This window comes from Anarhichas minor, unplaced genomic scaffold (genome assembly GCF_050575085.1).
Source record: "Anarhichas minor isolate MPS153535 unplaced genomic scaffold, ASM5057508v1 ptg000028l, whole genome shotgun sequence".
Lineage (NCBI taxonomy): Eukaryota > Metazoa > Chordata > Actinopteri > Perciformes > Anarhichadidae > Anarhichas > Anarhichas minor.
In genome coordinates, this window is record NW_027466474.1 from 3,024,786 (window position 1) to 3,043,633 (window position 18,848).

Here is an 18,848-nt window from a genome sequence, read left to right on the forward strand (position 1 = left end):
CGCCTGCCCACTGCTCACCATCTCATGCTGTTTTACAGACCCCATCAGAGATGGTTAAGTCCTCGCAGCTGCTTTCTGCTTGTATCCTCTTGCTCAGTTTCTCTCCTCTGTTAATCCATCATCTCTTTCTCTGCGCGTCTCTCACTCTCCTCCTCTCACTTTGTGAAACGTAAAGCCCCTTTCTCCAAATATTTCCTTTAAGCTGGGGTTTCAGAGTTTTGTTATGCCAAGCGAACGCTGCCTGGTCCCCCTGGTACAATCTGACTGCTTTGACATATCTGACCTCAACACCAGGCCGGACCCCTCCCTCCGTCAGCACCGCTTACGGCTACCATTTTATAACGATTACAGCTGTTTGAGCATCTGCATGACACATTATGTTTGATACCTTGCATTGTATCCGCCAAGTTAGGTCTGTCTTCCATTTAACCGTTTGCACCTGTACAACTCTACCGCACCACCATTAAGGATATTATTTTACTGCAAGAATTTCTATGCCAAGTTTTTTTGTAGTAATACTATATTTTTTTACTCTTTTTTTTATTGAAAATATACATGTATTACATACCTCAGAAAATGGTTACACACAGAAATTGGTGTTATTTCCTAATGGCTTCACCATATGTGGGGAAGATGATTGATTGATGAATACAATGATGATCTCACCACTCCATCCGTCCAGTCCACATGTCCTTGTACCAGGACAGTAAATCCTCTTGTCAGTCTCATATTTAAGGCTTTTCATCATCACTCATCATCATAGCTGTATAAGCAAACAGGATCCATTCTCAGAACTCGTCTGTGTTATCGCCTAACAGCCATGGTCTGAGTTTTATAAGCATGAGAAACATAATAAATGTAGTGACACAAGTAGTGAATTAAATTGAATGCACAAATGGTGTTTCATTGTTGGACTTAAAAAATGCATCATACAAACGGAGAGGAAGACTTTTCTTGTATGTCCCGACTACAGTAGATGAAACATTAAATATTATAGAAGATTACAGGAGGAGGGTCTTACTGTGGTTCAATATCAATCACTCTTGTTCTCCATGCATCTCATCCTTTAGATTAGTAAGTCCTCATGGTCAAATGAAAAAGTGTTACAACTAACAAAAACATTCAAGGACAGTTTCCTTTTTATTCATAAAACATATCATAGCAACTTTTAAACCCAGAAATTTCTTTGGAAAAGTTTCGACTTGGAAGAAAAAAAGATGTAATGAAGTAAAATAACATCTGCAATTATTTCTGTATGGAAGCACTGAAGTTCTATACATATTTGTTTTCTTATACTCAATCATTATAGTGTTATAGTGCCATCTGTGAAACATCTGAATTTACTTTACATACATTATAAATCAGTTTTTCATAGATTTTTGTGTGCACTTAATTCATTTAGCCTGGATAACAGATGGTATTATTACAATAATTGTATGAGATTAAAAAAATTGACGAATGCCTTTAAGATATAATAATAATAATAATAATAATAATAATAATATATAAATGAATTAATCATAATCAGCTTGCACAGTAGATTCTTGAAAACCAATCCACCAGGACAAAAATAGCTAACATTATTTAATAACGATACATATCTCCTCTAGCAACTACAACACCATAGGCCTGAGATTATAATGACTAATTACACTAATTAAACTAACGTTCATGGCGTGTTTTTCCATCGCACAGAGAACGAGGGAAACGCTCAGCCACCACTGTGGAATGCTGGGAGATGCTCTCTACAAGGAGAACGACTTTGCTCTCATCGTTGACGGGAAGACTCTGAATTACGCCCTCACATTCGGAGTGCGACAGTACTTCCTGGACCTCGCCCTGTCCTGTAAAGCTGTCATATGCTGCAGGTAAGATTTACTCCTGAAACAATAAAATGAACCAGGGACAATAAATTCCACGGACCAAAATGACAGACGATGTTCTTTACTGCCAAGACTTTATGTACCGAATCTGTTTCTGCACTTGAAAAAAAACTACACAAAATACTGTTTGAATACTATACAGTACTTTTTCAAGTATCCACTTTAATGCAACAGATCAAAAAAGTGTTTAGAGATGGAAAATTCTTACATTTTCCACTTTTTACGATGTCATGAAATTGCGTATTTTGTCAAACCAATAGCCCCAAACCCAAAGAGGATTTTACAATGATGTAAAACAGAGAAATAAAGCAAATCCTCACAAATGAGAAGCTAAAATTGAGTAATGTTTTTACTTTTAAAATGACTTAAAGTGAAGTATTATGTCTTTGCCAAAAAGGTCATTGGGTATTTTATGGCAGCAGTTCAAAAAGCGTGAGAGCTGTAAATATAAATGGCAACTTTCAACATTATGCAGGTACACCGTTGACCTGCCCGGGCCACATAAATAATAGGAAGTACTTAAGTACTCAAGCAACCATGACTCGGTCTGGGGCCAGAAATCAGCACCATGTTTTCAGAACAACAGCAAACCTTATAACTCTGCACATTACGTAAAATCTTTACATTTTTTTCCTTCACGGCTACATGCCTTTGCCTTGTGCAAACTCTTTGGGCACTAAGAAACACCAGGAGATGAATGAGGCCCCTTAAACCACGGAGAACATAAACATTAACAATTTCACAGCTTAGGACAGACATGCAGTTTACGACATCATCTCTGGAGACCCCCAAACCGCTGGTACACTAAGAAGAAGCTCCTGTGTGGGAGGCTACAGGCTTTGCTGTCTGTAAAGGCATAAAGTTAAGTTTGAAGTCTTGTAAAGGAAGAGTTACAAGATGTGTCACAACCATCACCTAGTGATTGGCTTCACTTAATGGACCCGGTAAGAAAGCTGTTACCAGGTCTCTTCTAGAGGAGGGGGGGAATGCATCTCCCAGAATATAACAAGTAGTCTTTATAGTGGTAGGGCCCAGTTCCCCATGCTGTCCTCGTCACTGCCAACTTACCTGTTGGTACATCGCCTTAAAGTTTTCATTTCGTATTGTATTACAACAGTACAAAGTAGATTTAATCAGCAGAAAAGGGCACTTTAATGTCAAAGTGAAAACAGATCACCTGTGTCTAGTTGAGGGGTTTCAATTGATTGTAGTGTAAATATACCTGTATGTGGCAGGAACAACTTCAGGTGAGTCCGTATGGTGGCATTAAACAAAGGAGCACTCCAAGCATCTCAGCCAAATGGTGACTGAAAAGCACATGTCAAGGCGATGGATACAAAAATGTAGCTGAGTATCCTTTAGAGTACAGTTGAATCAGAGAATGGCACAGCTGTCAATCTGCGTAGAGCAGGCTGTCCCCAAAAAGAGAGTAGCAGACTAGTGATGGAGGCCACCTTGACTTATGACAACTCTGACGGAGTTAGAAGCTTCAGAGGCTGAGATTGGAGACAGTGCATACAACAACAGCTGCTTGGGTGCTTCGCTTGTTCTCTTTTGACTCGTCCAACCAGCAGGAGTTAGTGCAGCAACAGTGACACAATCCCTCACTGGCTGCCCAGTCAAGTCAGAGACACACTGCAGCTGGGCATTTCTTTCCTTTTGTCACCAAGGCACCTGCTCTTTTGTAATATTCTGCACAAAATGCCCCTATGTTTATTTTGAGGGTGTTCGCACAGTTTGGCAGCACTGTCTGCGTGCCTCAACCTACAATTCTACAAAGTTAAGGAAGAGCATTGGGTTTTGCAAAGTGCTGATCTCAAGAATAGATATTATTTTATGCACGCCCAAATTATACAGCCCAATACTGGGAAAATAGGAAATAGAATTTCCTGGACAAGACGTTCTTGAGGGTTATGTTATAATCTAGCATCAACTCTCCATTGTAATTCATACGTGATGCTTTGTCCTTCGCACTGCATACTGTGTAGCACCAATTTGACCATGACTGGCACATTAATTGCACTTTCTGATGAACACAAACCAATTTGTAGTTTCATTAAATACCCATTGTGTAACATTCCCTGTGCTACTTTTTCGTTTTAGAGTATCTCCTCTTCAGAAGTCCGAGGTGGTGGAAATGGTAAAGAAACAAGTGAAGGTGATCACGCTGGCCATTGGTGACGGTGCTAACGACGTGGCAATGATCCAGACCGCTCATGTCGGTGTGGGAATCTCAGGCAACGAGGGTCTGCAAGCGGCAAACTCCTCCGACTACTCTATTGCCCAGGTGAGCACAGGGGCGCACACCAAGAAAGAAAAACGCAACATAAGGATTTAAGTATGTTTAGATTACATTCAACTTTATTGTCATGTTGCACAGAGTACAAGGAAATGCAGTTGTTTCCTCATTAGTAGTTGGAGATGGAAGACATAAGTATGTATATATTTATAACATATGTGGGACCTTTTTCTGCTATTAATTATTTAATATGCATAAATTAACATTTACTGTATGAAGTAGTTTTGACAGCTTTGTGTAACTTCTTCTTCATCTTCAAGACTTATAACGTGTAAAATCAAAACCTTAGAAAAGTTATTTCTGTTGGAACAAAACATATTCACACACTTACACTCTCATACCTAAGCTTAAGTGTGTACATACAATGAAAACCATAAGACGAGAAGACCAGATTCGACACTTTTGTCGTGTTAAAACGTGATTTGAACTTCATTAAAACATTCTTTGCTTTTAAGCTGCAGGCGCATGTCATTAATTTGGCAGCAATGCACTGAAATTCATGCCCATCCTCTAAAAGTCAGATTCCACAAATTGTCTATCCTGTCGTTGTCATCTCAAGTGTTGTATGCGTTAGCGATAGCTTGGCACATTGTTCCGAATAACAATAGGTCATATGTCTGCTAGGGCATTAGCTTATACAGTGGAGTAGTAACACCTGTTAAACAGGCACCTGATGACACTCAACACCCAACTTAACTATACAGAAACATATCCAGGCAAAATGCTACTCAAATACATTCTTAATTCCGAGTAACCAGTTTGTCTGAAACTCTGCATCGATATCAGATACCCAGAAGCAACAAAAGCCATGGAGTTCCTGTGTCATGGCTCCGTTTCTACACGGCACACCACTCAGTACATCGTGTTTCTATTACAGCCACGGGGCTGGAGAGTATGGGAAACCAGGAGTTGACTAAAACACAGTACGCTCTCTGTGCTTCAGTATGCAATTACCATTCAAGAGACTTGGGTTGGTCTTAAGTGCCCCCTTCAATCTGCATGACACGCAAAAGTGTATGTCTTTCAAAGGCAGGTGGCCTCCTGTAATCCATTTAGGTTGTGTCCCAGCATCAAATTAAATTACACTTCCAGTGGTGTTTTCCATATATTGGCGTAACGGAACATTAACCGTAATTTGCAAACTGAAATCAATCCTGGGAAGTTGTGTAACTTGTTTTTCTATTCCTATACTATATTAATGTTCTGGAGTATCAGATGAGCTCCTTGCTGCTGTTGATTATTAGTGAGTAAGTTTCTAAGATTTAATACTTGAAAGCTTATCTTAAGTTGTCCGTCGAAGCGGAGAGTGAAGAGGCTTCGGGCCGAGGCTCCTCTGCTCTCCATCTGTCATCAGCTCAGGTTTGTGTTAACTGATGTTTGATCCGACCATCTGAGGGGTCAGGCAAACTGTGCTGTCGTTTAACCAAAGAATACTGTGGAAATGCTGAAAGACCAGAAGGCCTTCAAATAAACAGAATTGTGTTTGCTCAAAAATGTGACTTTAATTCTATTTATCCAACCTCCTACTCTGGATTTAGAGACATTCAAAGAACTTTTCCAATTGTTACATGGCAATAGGACGCAGTGTAGGTTGTGAGATTTGTATTAGTCATTCACTGGCAACTAAGATGAAACACTCAAAGTTCTGCTCCAATATAAGCACACTTATCAGCCAAAAATTGCACTGAAATTGCAAGTTCACCACGGCCCCTAAATGGTAGTGTAATTATAAAGCCATTTAACTATTACGCTGAGCCCTCGGAGACCAGTTCCACCATATGAACTGCTGCATTTTCAGCAACTCAAAGCGTGATCTTACAATCTTTTACTAGACATTTCTGGAATGTGTCAGTGAGAGTCTTTGGCCACAATGTCTCATCAGTCCTCTGCTGGGGGATGAGGAAACCCTGCTGCTGTCTTTAATCTTGAAGTTGCTGTTAAGTGCTTCAGTGTTCCAGCACTGATCTCTCATTATGAGGAACCATGAGACAGTGTACTGTACACAGCCTTTTGCTTTTCATTCATCTTGTCATTTCCTCCCACACAGTTCAAATACTTGAAGAATCTGCTGCTTGTCCATGGAGCCTGGAATTACAACCGCGTAGCCAAGTGTATCCTGTACTGCTTCTACAAGAACATTGTCCTGTACATCATTGAGGTAAGGAGCTCTCAAGGCTGAGAGTCGTGCAAGGGTCTGATCTGAATGCAGAGCATTGGGATTTTTCCACATGGCATGATTAGGTGTAAAGGCAAAGATTCCTTGTTAGAGTTTCCATGTTTGTATTTCTGGTGACTGGACCTTCACATTACCTGCCAGTTGGTGCTGTTCCTGGGCGAATAGTTTGAGTTTTGACGTACCTAGACACAAACAAACTGCAGACTCTCTCTCTCTCTCACACACACACTCTGTTATGAAGGGAAACTGCACCTAGTCGTGGTCTGCCTTTCAGAAACTAATGCCGGTGTTTGGATCCTGCTCCACTCTTCTTTTATATCAATGATGGTTCGGAAGGTTCGCACTCATGTTGCTCCCAACATCGGTCTGCTGGTGTGCGGTAGGTTTGATGGCATTTGACACGTACCAGACCCAGTACTGATTGCAAGTTCAGAGCTATAACCGAGAATGACCAGACAGGTTAAGTGCTTCCTATCAGCAGCAGCTTTATCATAAGGAGTGCTCCGATGTTTTGATCTACCGGCCCTGCACTTGTCTGACAGAAGCAGCAACTTTGGCTCCACATCTTTGCATCAAAAAGTCTAAATCAGAAGTCACTCCTGACTTTGACCCACACGACACATCAGGAAGTTTTAATGATGAGATACACTGCTGTACTGTATTTTATATACCACTCTTGTGTGCGTGTAAGAATAAAATATGCTCAAATCGCAAGTTAAATGCCAGTTTCTCTAGTACTTAGTTTGTTAATTACGTAGGAACTTTATCAGCCACAACGTAGAGAATAGAGTACAAATGTAAAATAAAAACAAGACAAGTAAGGACATACATAAAGAACAGAACATGAGAGAGACCAGAACAAAAGAAAAATAAGTTACTCAGGCATTTGAAGAATTGCCCCCCCCCCCCCCCCCCAAGTCTCTACTTATGTGGCTTGAGGGGGCCCAGTAGCCATAGAAAGCAAGTGATTTACACACTTCCTCTGCATTTGCGCTGTGAAAAGGGGACAATTCGCTGAGTGCTCCCTGGTCCTGCTGTGCACTGGTAAAAAAGGATCAGACACGTTTTTAAAATATCATCACCACATAACTTGTCACGGAAATATGAGCACTTTAAAGTTCTCTTCTGTTCATCCTCTTTCTGCGACACTTGACCTCTGATCTCATTTTAGTTTATATACCATGGAGAATCCGTAGACTACCTTTTACATTCCAGCATGTCTGCTTCTGGCTTATTGTGACCTGGAGTGAAAGAGGGCAGTGGGTCTCTATCCAGGTTAGAACTGCAGTTACAGGAACTGAAACTGTTTGATCATGCTACCCTTTTCCAGAAAAGGTATAAATAAATTTAAAAAACAGCTACGAAAGCAGATCCAAAATGAAATTCAATTTGCAGCTAATTTAATTTTCTGTCTGCAAAAACATTACATCACACTGTGTTCAGATGTTGACATTTTTTCATTTTTCATCCCTGTTTTTAACCATGTTAAAATGATTTACTGTTGATGTCTAAAAGAGGTGGCACAACTTCTGATGTATAACTTTAACATAATCTCAAGACTGTCCAGACCCCTCCTTTTATTCTCATTTTTAGTCTTTGCCCTTCATTTGAATCATAACCGTCACATCAATACCTGTTCAGAATGCCTCTAAACATTGTTTGTCCTGTGTTTTTGTGTGCGTGTCCAACCACATCTGCTCTTTGAAACATACCAGGTCCCCTTTTCAAAGCAGTATAGTTCTATAGTTCTGTATGCAGGGCGAGCTTCTTTCTAGCACACCTTTTGTTGCTCTCTGAAAACATAACTCCCCCTCCCCCCTGTGCTACGCTCCTTCAGGGGATCCAAGTAGATAACGGGACATGAGTATGAGTAAAAGCTGCATTTGTTGCACTAATAGGTTTACTTTTGAGCTTGCATGTTTTTCTCGTCGACTCACAGGCTACCTTGCAAGGAGAGAATCAAGGCTGTTGACAGGAATCTTTACTTTTTTGTTCGGAGCGCCATTGTTTGGTACAGTGTGTGTTACAATTTGAATACCAGGACTGTGAGTCTCTGTGTTTAAGCCTCTTTTTGTCTCCCTCTCTCTCCACTGGGTCTTTGGATCTTTTTAAGAGACATAGAGTAGGAGGGTGAAGGATTCTACCGCTATTGTGGAAGACTTGAATGTGAGCGCAACTTAGGCTGAGGCTCTTGGAACAGTTGTATGATCATTCAGGATTTTCTGAGGGTTAATTGTGAGTCAGAAAGTAATGCTGTCTCTCCAGTGAATGATTGACTGACAGCTGGAACTGCTTCACAGTGTTTCTTCTGGCTTTCCTGGTGCTGTTGATTAAGGTTTGCGTTCCTTTTCCTCATCAGTTAGAGAACAGTCTAACCTTTGATCACGCTTGAAACATGACTATCTAATCGTGAAAGGCGGTTATAATTACTCAAAACATTTATTAAACAATACTGCCCAGTGCATGACTGACTTTAAGCAGAAGTCATATCTCCTACTTTGCTACAAATTACACCATTAACTAGAGAACGGGAGTGAAAAGAATTGAACTCCGCCACATCCAAGCTAAGAGACTTTTCCAAAGGAAGCCATAGCAACTTCATTCAAATGACCCATCCAGCTGGCCACTCGTGTTTGATTGACACACTGCCAGGGTGCTACAGAGGGGCCTGATGGACAAGTGGCATTTATGAGGCAATTACATGAAAGCTCATTCAGTGCGGCCCAGTGAAGTTGGAGACGGCTCAGAGTTGCGGAGCAAAGCTTGCCGACCATTGCGCGCTGAATGAAACCACAAAGGACGTGCCCGGCATTGTAAGACTGCTTGTGTTTGTAGCTCCACATATTTCCAGCATATTTATCAGCTCCTTCTTTATGTCCCTCTTCATTCTTTGCTTGCTTTGTGTATGAATTCTATTAGCAGTTCTGCAGTGCTAAGCTTAAGAGTATCAGGACTCACATTGTTGAGGACAAATGTCACGCCCCCCCCCGCCACTTCTAGAGCAGGCCCGCAGGGCTCTGGAGCAGCCTTGGAATCAGTGATTTTTGATTTGCTGATGAATATGCAAGAAGTCCTCTTATCGGCTAGCCGCTGCCCAATCCCCCTTTTCTTAACCGCCGCTTCCCTCCATTACTGTTTTTCATGATGTGCAGTCGGGGAGAGAGGCCAGCCACACCCCTCCGCTGAGTGGCACTCAATGAGGAGAAGAAAGGGGGAAGAAAAATCCTGCCTGGTACTTCCCCTAATGAGCAAATCAATGCATCTGTCCCTCAAGAGATGGGAGTGGGAGAAAAAGAGAGAAGCTATTGGGACCCCAAGGACCAGGCCAAAACACTCACACGGAGGCAGTTACCACATGCTATGAATAGGAGCCTTTTTAACTTAGCACAACAATATATCGGCCCAGAGCCTCTCATTGGGCAGAGCTGTAATTAATTCAGCAGTTTGACCTACTCACTAGCTTCTCGCTACCGTTGCATGAGCCACGCTAACGGTTGAACCTGCCTCATGGCTTCATCTACACATGAACCATCGCAGCGGCATCTCAAAGTATTTTCAGCAAGCCAAGACCCAAAATCACCTAAAACTATTCTTGCCACTGCCAACAGATGTACCGTATACCTCCTGATTCTCAGGGTTACAGGGCCACATGGTCCCAGATTTGAGAGAACATCCCATGTGAATTTGAAATGAGGCCCCCGCATATAAAGGAAACAACATCATGGTAGAGTGCACCTGATGGGGAGGAAGGCTGGATCTGTGATGGGTGGGTGTGTCAGAGAGGGGCAGGGTCTAGGGGCACAATCATAAACACAGGCCTCCTCTATAGGCAGCCACCCCCGCCACCTCACCAGGGGAATGAGGGCTGTGTGAGGGGGGACGGACAGACATTTGTTTTCATGCATATGCTTACACGATTAAATGGGAAGGGCCAGTGGCAGATTGATAGTGGTCGTGTAGAGAGTGGCAGCGGACTGTTGGGGGCCCTCAAACGGGCTTTGTCCCAATCTGAGAATTTGTAGCAGTTCATGCCTTCATAATGAAGTTAAATGAAGCGAGGAAATGGTTGCTTGGCCGTGGCCAAAACACAGCACCCCTGATGTTACCGAGACAGATCTGGCGTGAGCAAGAGCTGGTTCTGGACCACGAAGTGTCAAACTCTGATTCACTGTCGGCATACGAGCAGTTTTTAGATTGCGCATGCAGTTTTTCTCCAGAATGTGTCAGGCAAATCTGCTCTACAAAAATAAAGAAATCAATGCCTGCCATTTTTCCTTCTAGATTCTGTATTTCAAACTTCTCTACTCGCACGCTAATATAGTTCATTAACTATACCTGGCTCCTGTCCTGGTCTTAGAGGCATTGTTTTGTTTATACAAGTATGACCAGTCAAGATACGTGATAAGCCTCATCTCCACCCAGCATATGTCTTATATTACCTCTGTCTCCCTTTCCTGACGCAATATATCAAAGTCTCCATCGTTCACAGTCCCACAGCCCTGACTCTGCCCCTATAACTAACCTCCTCTGTCACCCACTTGTCTTCAGATAGATCAAGGGGGGAAATAGTGGGCTTGATATATGTTTGTAGGTAATCCCGTGATGAATCCAGTCTGCAATTTGCATCATGGAGGTGGCATCTGGTGGTCTAGGCTTTCCCACTCTCACTCATTGTTTTTTTTCTGATTTGTTTTGTTGTGGCCTCTTTCTGCCTTTCCGTTTGAAACCTGTACTTTTAGACTAATGTTGATCACAGGGCAGCACTTCAAACAAAGCCACATTTGTTCGAGGATCATTTTAGTTACATTTGCTTTTTTTATTTTCCTTACTCCCATAACAAACAGTTTTGCAAGACTGCATCACTCATGCAATGATTTCAAAGATATTTTAGCAGAAGCTTTTCGCTCTTCGACGTTTTTCATATTATAAGACCCTGCAGTCTCCTTCTGAAGTCTCTGTTGTGATAAGAGAGTGAAGAATGTAGTGTGACGGAAAAATGGATTGTAAGTCTGTAGACACAGCGAGCCCATCTCAATTATAGATGGTACAATGGTAACCACTCACCCTCACTATCACTAATGGAAAGCATATACTGAAAGGGCAATTAGAAAGACTACAGTGATTTAGTGTTTTCCTCATCTAGTTTGAGTGAAGCCTACAGTATCAAATTCATGACTAAGTGACTTACTGATTACAACGACAGAAATGAGAGAGTGAGATGTGAGTAAACCAGATCTGTGATCATTGCTTTCTGTTCTTATTTTCACTGCTCTAACTCTTTCTTTATGTGAATTTTTTTTTTTGTCTCCCTTAGATCTGGTTCGCGTTCGTCAATGGCTTCTCAGGCCAAATCCTATTTGAACGCTGGTGCATCGGCTTGTACAACGTGGTGAGTGTTGATAAAGTTTACTTTCTAAAGAGCCCACTTTGACTCCTTTACCCCGCCGCAGTCCGACGTAGAACTGATTTGCCGTGGTGCCCCAAAACTGATCTTTATTGCGTGACTATGTCATCAACGTCTTTAAAAAATTCTTCGTTATTTATGACCTGTTGTCAAGACCATATTCCCTCTGTGCTCTTAACTATGTACTGAATAAGAAAGAACAACAGCTTTGCTTGCCCCGAAGAGTGTAGTTGGCAGCACGTTTGAATGATAAAAAGAATATGAGGAATGGAGCAGCAACTGAGCAGGCTGCTGATGTAGGGGGTCCCTCAGGGCTTTATAATGGAACCTCTCCTAATGAACTCATATTTCATACCTGTCATGAATTAAGTAGAAGCAAAACATGTGCATCTGCAAGTCTGATCTTTAATACCATGCCGCAAAGCCCACAAGAACTTGATATGTAACTTTAAACTGTTTACTAAAATCAACTCAATTCAATAAACAGAAATTAATGAGAGAAGTGTTAAGTTGATTTTTCTGCACATTCATTTTTTGGAGGGCCAAACTGTCAAGTGAGAAGGATATTTCGACAGCCCTGCCTCTTGCATTCATTCCATAATAAACCACCTCCAGTACTGTAGGGGTGGGAAGTTCAGTTCAGTCTTTTACTTTATCCAAAAACGGAGGGAATTCCGACGGCTCGGTGGGAGTCGTCGGAAGCAGTGGGCTGAATCCGCCCCTCAATGGAGATCTTCCTGGGCCTGGCTCAGAATAAGAAAGGAGCCCATTGGAGCATGTCCTGTGGCCTGCTGCTCCTGCAGACTCCCATTCCAGATGGGGTTTCAGGGAACTCACACCAACTGACCCGCTGAGCCGTCTCCCCCCCCCCCCCCGTCCCCCCAGCCACACAATACCATCATCGCTCCTCTCTCAGCAGCTCCTACGCTGAGCAACATTACAACACCGCTAAGAAACCACACATTAGCCAGGCTTAAATACCTGCTTCTTGGTCGAGAGCATCGCAGATGTTTATTGGAGATGGGTTTTGCATATGAACAGACTTTAAGCATGACGAATCAAAATAAGAATCCCTGAAGGGTTTTAAGGTCAATGGTTTTCAGTGATGTAAAATAAAGAAAGGGGAAAGTGGAGAACAATGTGAAGCAGACTCTTCTTTAAATGCAATATATTGAGATGATGGCAGGGATGAAGACAAATCTACCATAATTAGACATTAGATCCAACTATTTACAATGTGCATACACCGTATTTTTATAAATCTGGTAAAGTTTGTAAAGTGATTTTGGCTTTTGGTCGCAAACATATGTTTCCTGTAATACCTAGAGTACATGTTTGGTTGGTCAGATGGGATTGAAAGCTCTAAAGAATAGTTTGCACCTGGACTTTTTGAGTTGAGATTATTTTGTCGCACACAAAGATTGAATTTTTAGACAAGAGGCATTTGAATGTCATCGCTTCTGATTTCAGAACAATAAAGGAAGTGATGGTTTGTGTGGGTTTCATTTCTTTGAAATGTAAAATATGTGGAAAACAATAATTTACCTTGATGTTGATGTTTCTCTGTGCGTTTCTCTTCTGCAGATCTTCACTGCTCTACCTCCTCTCACTCTGGGAATATTTGAGCGCTCCTGCAGGAAAGAGAATATGCTGAAATACCCAGAACTCTACAAAACCTCCCAGAATGCTATGGGCTTCAATACAAAGGTAGCACTAGTTTCTATCACATTTTCTTTATTTGCACATGACCAGATTTAAATACTATCTGAGGACTTTTTATGTTCACTTTGCTCTTTTTGTTGTGTTGTCTTGAGTACTCTCCTTTCAAAATCTTGTCCCGGTTTCTGTTCTGCTCTTTGCAGCTCCAGTAAAAGTTCTTAATAAGAAATTACTCCAAATCTAGTGACGATTATAAGCAAATATTTGTCAAATAGTTGCCGTGGTCTAATTTACTACTTGGATACTGAATGGACTTGGAAGATGGTTTTATGTTCAACTTCTAAAAGGGGAGTATCGTTGCCCACCGTTTTGATAATGTTATACAGCTCAGCTGGTATTAACTGTCACCAAACAAACCTGGTAATTTTCCATTGTATCTTTTAAAATTAGGAATTAATTTTGTGCTCCACCACACAAATGCAAAGGTCAAATGTTTCATCTCTTGCAACCAATTACCATCAAATTAATGAGCGAGATGTTGTTGTTCAGGACTGATGCATCTCCCGTCACAGTGACCTGGCAGCTGCAGTCAGTGGGTCTCCAGTCGTAGACGGGTTTGGCCTGGCTTGACCTATTCTGTCTGGTTATATGGGCTGTCCGTTAGCTTTCCCCCGCTGGTAATAAAGATGTCTCCTCCTTTCTCCATGCTGAGCCAGAGCCCTGGACCCTCCTCACAGGCGTGGTGACCTGGTTAGCACAGGGTGGAGGTGGATTAAAGACGGATTGGCCATGGCGGTCAGGGGCACGGAAGGTCAGATAGGTCGGGGAGACGCAGCAGAAAGAATCGTGGAAAGGAGGGAATGGAGAGAGTGTGCTGTCATTGTGTGACGGCGTTTGTTGCGGAAAATTATGCAATTTGTTTAAGTGAGGGAGTTGTTTGTTCTGAGAGCAAAGCTGTCAGATTGAGTTTAACCCATCCATGACCACACTGACTGTGTCATGAATGCATCTTCAGTTTCCCTGAGCAAGGACTACTTCTGTTAAAAGGGACGGAGAGAGAGAGAGACAGCTGCAACGATAACTTGTGTCATTTATTAGTCAATTGACAGAAAATGTGTTACAAGGGACTTTTAACTGGTTATGAAACTTAATACTGAAGCCTCTATATGACCGACATAAGCAAACGCGACCATCAGCTAGAATATTGGCTTTATGTACTGTATACAGTTATTCTTATTTATCCGCAAAATCAGAGGAAACGATTTATGCCACGCAGGTTCAAACTCCTTCAGCTTAGTCTCAGTGACCAGCCCACTGCAGATAGACCCAGATCCGGCTTTCTTGCCACCTTGGACCTGCAGTCGTAGCTCTGGCGGGAGTTGGAGAGCTCTGCGCCCGGCAGCAGCAACTCCTCCTCCGACCGGGGACAAGGCTTTGTCTCCCTGCACTGCCAGGCCCCGCTGGGAGCCAAAACCAATACCACACTGCTGGAGGCCCAGGCCGTATTGCTGGGCCTGCTGGAGGGAAAAGAGGCACGGCAAAACCAGAACAAGGAATGCGCGGGCCAGACTGTCGGGCCCTGCTGCAGTAAAATGAGAGGTTTTTCTGAAGGGATTCTGGTGCCCAGAACGCTTCCGCTTTTGTCCAAGACAGAAATGTACAGAAAATGAAAAGTCCTCGTTGTTAGTCTCATTTGGTTTGACACACTGTACACAAAATGGGTGGATGTTGTCAGTAGATATATTGTCAGATCAAAGCGATATCTGTCCTCACAACTGCTGATTTAAACGTCGAAAATTTGGTTTATAGGGTGGATTTCCCTCCATTAACTTTATTGAAGACTGCCAAAAAAGGGTCACAAAAGTATGTGTCTGATAGTTGGAAGCAAATTAACCTCAATTTAGTTTGGGCCACATTTTCCAAGACCCATAAATGATGACTCGGCCAGGTCAGCAGGTTGTTTTTGCTGGCTTGTCCTCTCTTTTCCCGAGATATTTTCCTTGCAGCTGGCCCGAGGCGAGGCGAGAAAATCCAGCAGGAATTTGGCCCCTCGAAGCCTGTCTTTCTGCACGCATGGCTCTTTTGTACACAACAGATACTGTCTTTGTGAATTAAAGCTGTTTGTTTTGAGGTGAAAGACGAGAGTGACTGAGGTCGTCAGAAACCCGAGGCGGGGCGTCAACTGTGCTGCCTGTTCACTTTTAATTACATATACCTGACACTTGAGTCACTCTAATAAACCAGGCTCCCCTCCATGGGGTCGTCATTACGGTAGTTTACCAGCAACTATCACCTCTTAAACAGCACTTCCCTCTTTCTCTTCTTACCTCACTGGTTCAAAAGAAACAGGAAGGGGTTGGCAGTTCTGGAAATATTTGGCTCAATATTAATTACCAGCATTCATGTTTTGTTTTTTTTGGCAATTAGGACTCCCACAAAGGGCAGAATCGTTACAGGACAGACCGGGCATTCATTCATGGGCGATCCCGAGCAACTTGCTGGGATACAAGGGAAAGAAAGAGAGCAGGGTGGCTGGAGGGGAGAAAGTGAGGATCCCACCGTGACAAATGATTATGAACATTTATTGATTTCATTAGCATTCATTACTGTGGAGGGGAAACTAGGGCTTGTTTGCACCCCACAGTGTTCGGGAATGGTAAAGTCGAGGAGGAGGGTGGAAGAGAGCTGTGCTTGTCAATGGGAGGCTAATTGGCATAAACTTGATGTGATTGTAACATTAGTGATAATTTAGCCCACATTTGACCACAGAGGTAGATGGGTGGGGGTTGTTTCAGCCAGCCCCCGCTCAGTGTATTGGGTTTTGTGTACACAGTGAGAGGGTGAGGTAATCCTGGGGGGGGGGGGCTGCTATTGGAATTTGTTTGGTCGATAGGAAAGGTGAGGAGGTCGTGCCACAGAGGCCAAGGTGTATGACAAAGACTCATAGTCGAGAACAAGACTTTTTCTTTCACCCTGTCTGGCTTTACTCCTCTTCTTCCACCATTTTGGAATAACCCTGCGCTGTAAAGCAGTACGAGTGGTTATTCTAAAATGACTCAAACCTGCAGAAATCCCAAGAAATTTCCATTGTGTCTCGAATAAGCCGTGTTTTACGTTCTACTGACAGATTTGCTGAAGTTGTCGAAAAGAGCTTTTGAGAAAGCGAGCCTCTAACTTGTCGTCTGCCAAGAACCGATGATTAAAAAGAGGCCAAAGATTAAAATGTGATGTTTTTATTTTTCCTCCGTCAGCCGTTTACTCTCTGGGTTTGATGAATTTTTCAGCTCTCACAAGTAACGCCGCCGTCTGGGTCAGCACAGGGAGGAAAAGGGGGCACAAATGTGGAGCGTTTTTTTGGCAGAATAGATTTCACGGCTGTTTCATGCTACATCGCCCATTAGTGTTTCGTTTGGCTCTGGCGTTGCATAATGTCAATTTGAAACAAGGTGGTTTTGGAGTGGGAGTATTGATTTAAACAACTCATCCAAAGTCTGCATGCTTGCATACACAGACACACAGATTGCGGTCCACACCACGATTTTCCAGGCCCTTAATAATTACCATGAAAACAGTTTAATCTCTGTCAGGTCTGTCACTCTACCTGCGTGTGCTTCTAGACTGATTTGTGCTTGTTTAAACTCTCCCGTCATTTATTTCTACACCAGTTAAAGTTCTCACATGAAACGGCCAAAGCCTACTGAAATGTTATGAGAGGAAACTGTCACACTAGCGGCACATATATTAATGTTGTATAATGTTCTTATTGTCGAGGCGAGGACCGATATTTCACCGTTTCTTATGCTCCTTGTTTTTTGTAATTTTTGTTTAATATGATGAAAAGAATTAGAAGTTAAAACCTGCACACTGACGTTGTCTACTTGCCTTTCACTGCTCGTACACACACTCTGCAGCCTCTCTCTCCCCCATAACACACACAGAGAATATACAACGTGTCTGTCAGCGGGGTGGCCATTCAGCAAGGAGGCCCCGACAAAACCGCCACTTAGCCTAGCGCTGGGCTGGCACAAAGGGCCCAGGTCAGGGGTCACTTGGAAGGCTGGAGCTCCCCACACCCTTTTCTCATGCTTTTTTTTTTTTCCCTCTCCGTCTCCCTCTCTCTTCTTTGAATCTCCTGCCGCCTCCAACCCCCCACCCCTCTCTTCCTCCTCCTCCATGCCTCTGTCCCCTCCATCCTTCTCCCCTCTTTTTTGCAGGTCTTCTGGGCCCATTGTCTGAACGGCCTCTTCCACTCCGTCATCCTCTTCTGGTTCCCCCTTAAAGCCTTCCAGCATGGTAAGTAGCTCCCAGAGAGTCGGCCACGGCCCTCGGTGGACCCGGTGTATGAAGAGGGAGGACAGTCAAACACACATACTTTGTCTTAATTAGTTCTCTCTTCAACCGCCCAGTCATGAATTACAAACATGTGTGCTCGGGCAAGAGCGACACACACTAACAAGCGTACGTTCATGTTTGCACCAGTTCATGTGTGCACAGCATGACCTGCTGAAATGCTTTTGCGCACAGTTATTTGCACTTACTTCATTTCTATAAACACACCACTCGGATTCAAACTTTCCAGGTGATTGTTCAGTGCAGACAATGATGGTTTTCATCCAAATAGACAATGATCAGTCTTTTTCCGTGCGCAATTAATTTCGAATTTGATTCACGACCACTTTATTTATCCAGATACGGTCAATTGTGCATGTTTGTGCACATTAAGATGCAAGGGTTCTATGTGCGAGCGCAGAGAGAATGGGGATCTTGTGGCTTAAGTCTTTGCTGGCCAGAGCAGAGGACCACACAAGCTTGTGCCTGCTCTCCACACAAAGGCGCCAAGCCCCTTCACTCTGACTGACAGGCTGTCAGCAAAGCCTCAGCCCTCACAAGACATGTGACCAGCCGGAAGTAAAAGGAAAGGGAGCCTGCCTCTCTCTTTCTTTCTTTACTGGCAGCAGTCGCACACTGCTGATATTTTAGCCTCGGCCCAAACACACGCGGGCAGTTTGAAGCAACATGTCTGTTTAATTTGCAGTTAATTTCTGTTTTATTCATTTAGTAAACACTTCTAACTTCTGTATTAGGAAAGTCTTCTCAGCGGATTGGATTCCAATTCAATGGCAGAATAAATAAACACTTTCTATTTCAGCAGTGAATTAGCCAGAATTAAAAATTTCTGACCATGATTAATGCACACCAGTTCAGCTTCTCAGTGTAACTGATGGCTCCTTATAGAAACACTCTGTCCTTATAGTTGCGAAAGACAGAATTAGAATTCCAGCCTCTCTCAAAGGGCAGTAATGGAAGCAGCATTAGACTGTGGTTTTCACTTCACTTTCCCATGTCCACTTTTATATCCGAGTCTCTAAAAGAGCATTTTGCATCAAAGTTCACACTCCCATGTACCAAAAGTAAAATCCTTCGTGC

At 42.9% G+C, this 18,848-nt stretch overlaps 1 protein-coding gene across 4 annotated transcripts in view; it reads left to right on the plus strand.

The window, feature by feature from the left end:
• Nucleotides 1-18,848, plus strand: part of atp8a1 (ATPase phospholipid transporting 8A1) — a 94,542-nt gene that overhangs the window by 59,868 nt on the left and 15,826 nt on the right. For all 4 annotated transcript variants that reach the window (XM_076103933.1, XM_076103934.1, XM_076103931.1 and 1 more), the window contains 6 exons: nt 1,696-1,868; nt 3,987-4,170; nt 6,230-6,340; nt 11,673-11,747; nt 13,347-13,469; nt 17,636-17,714. In XM_076103933.1, the coding sequence (XP_075960048.1) occupies nt 1,696-1,868; nt 3,987-4,170; nt 6,230-6,340; nt 11,673-11,747; nt 13,347-13,469; nt 17,636-17,714 (745 nt within the window). The remainder of the gene's footprint in view (nt 1-1,695; nt 1,869-3,986; nt 4,171-6,229; nt 6,341-11,672; nt 11,748-13,346; nt 13,470-17,635; nt 17,715-18,848) is intronic.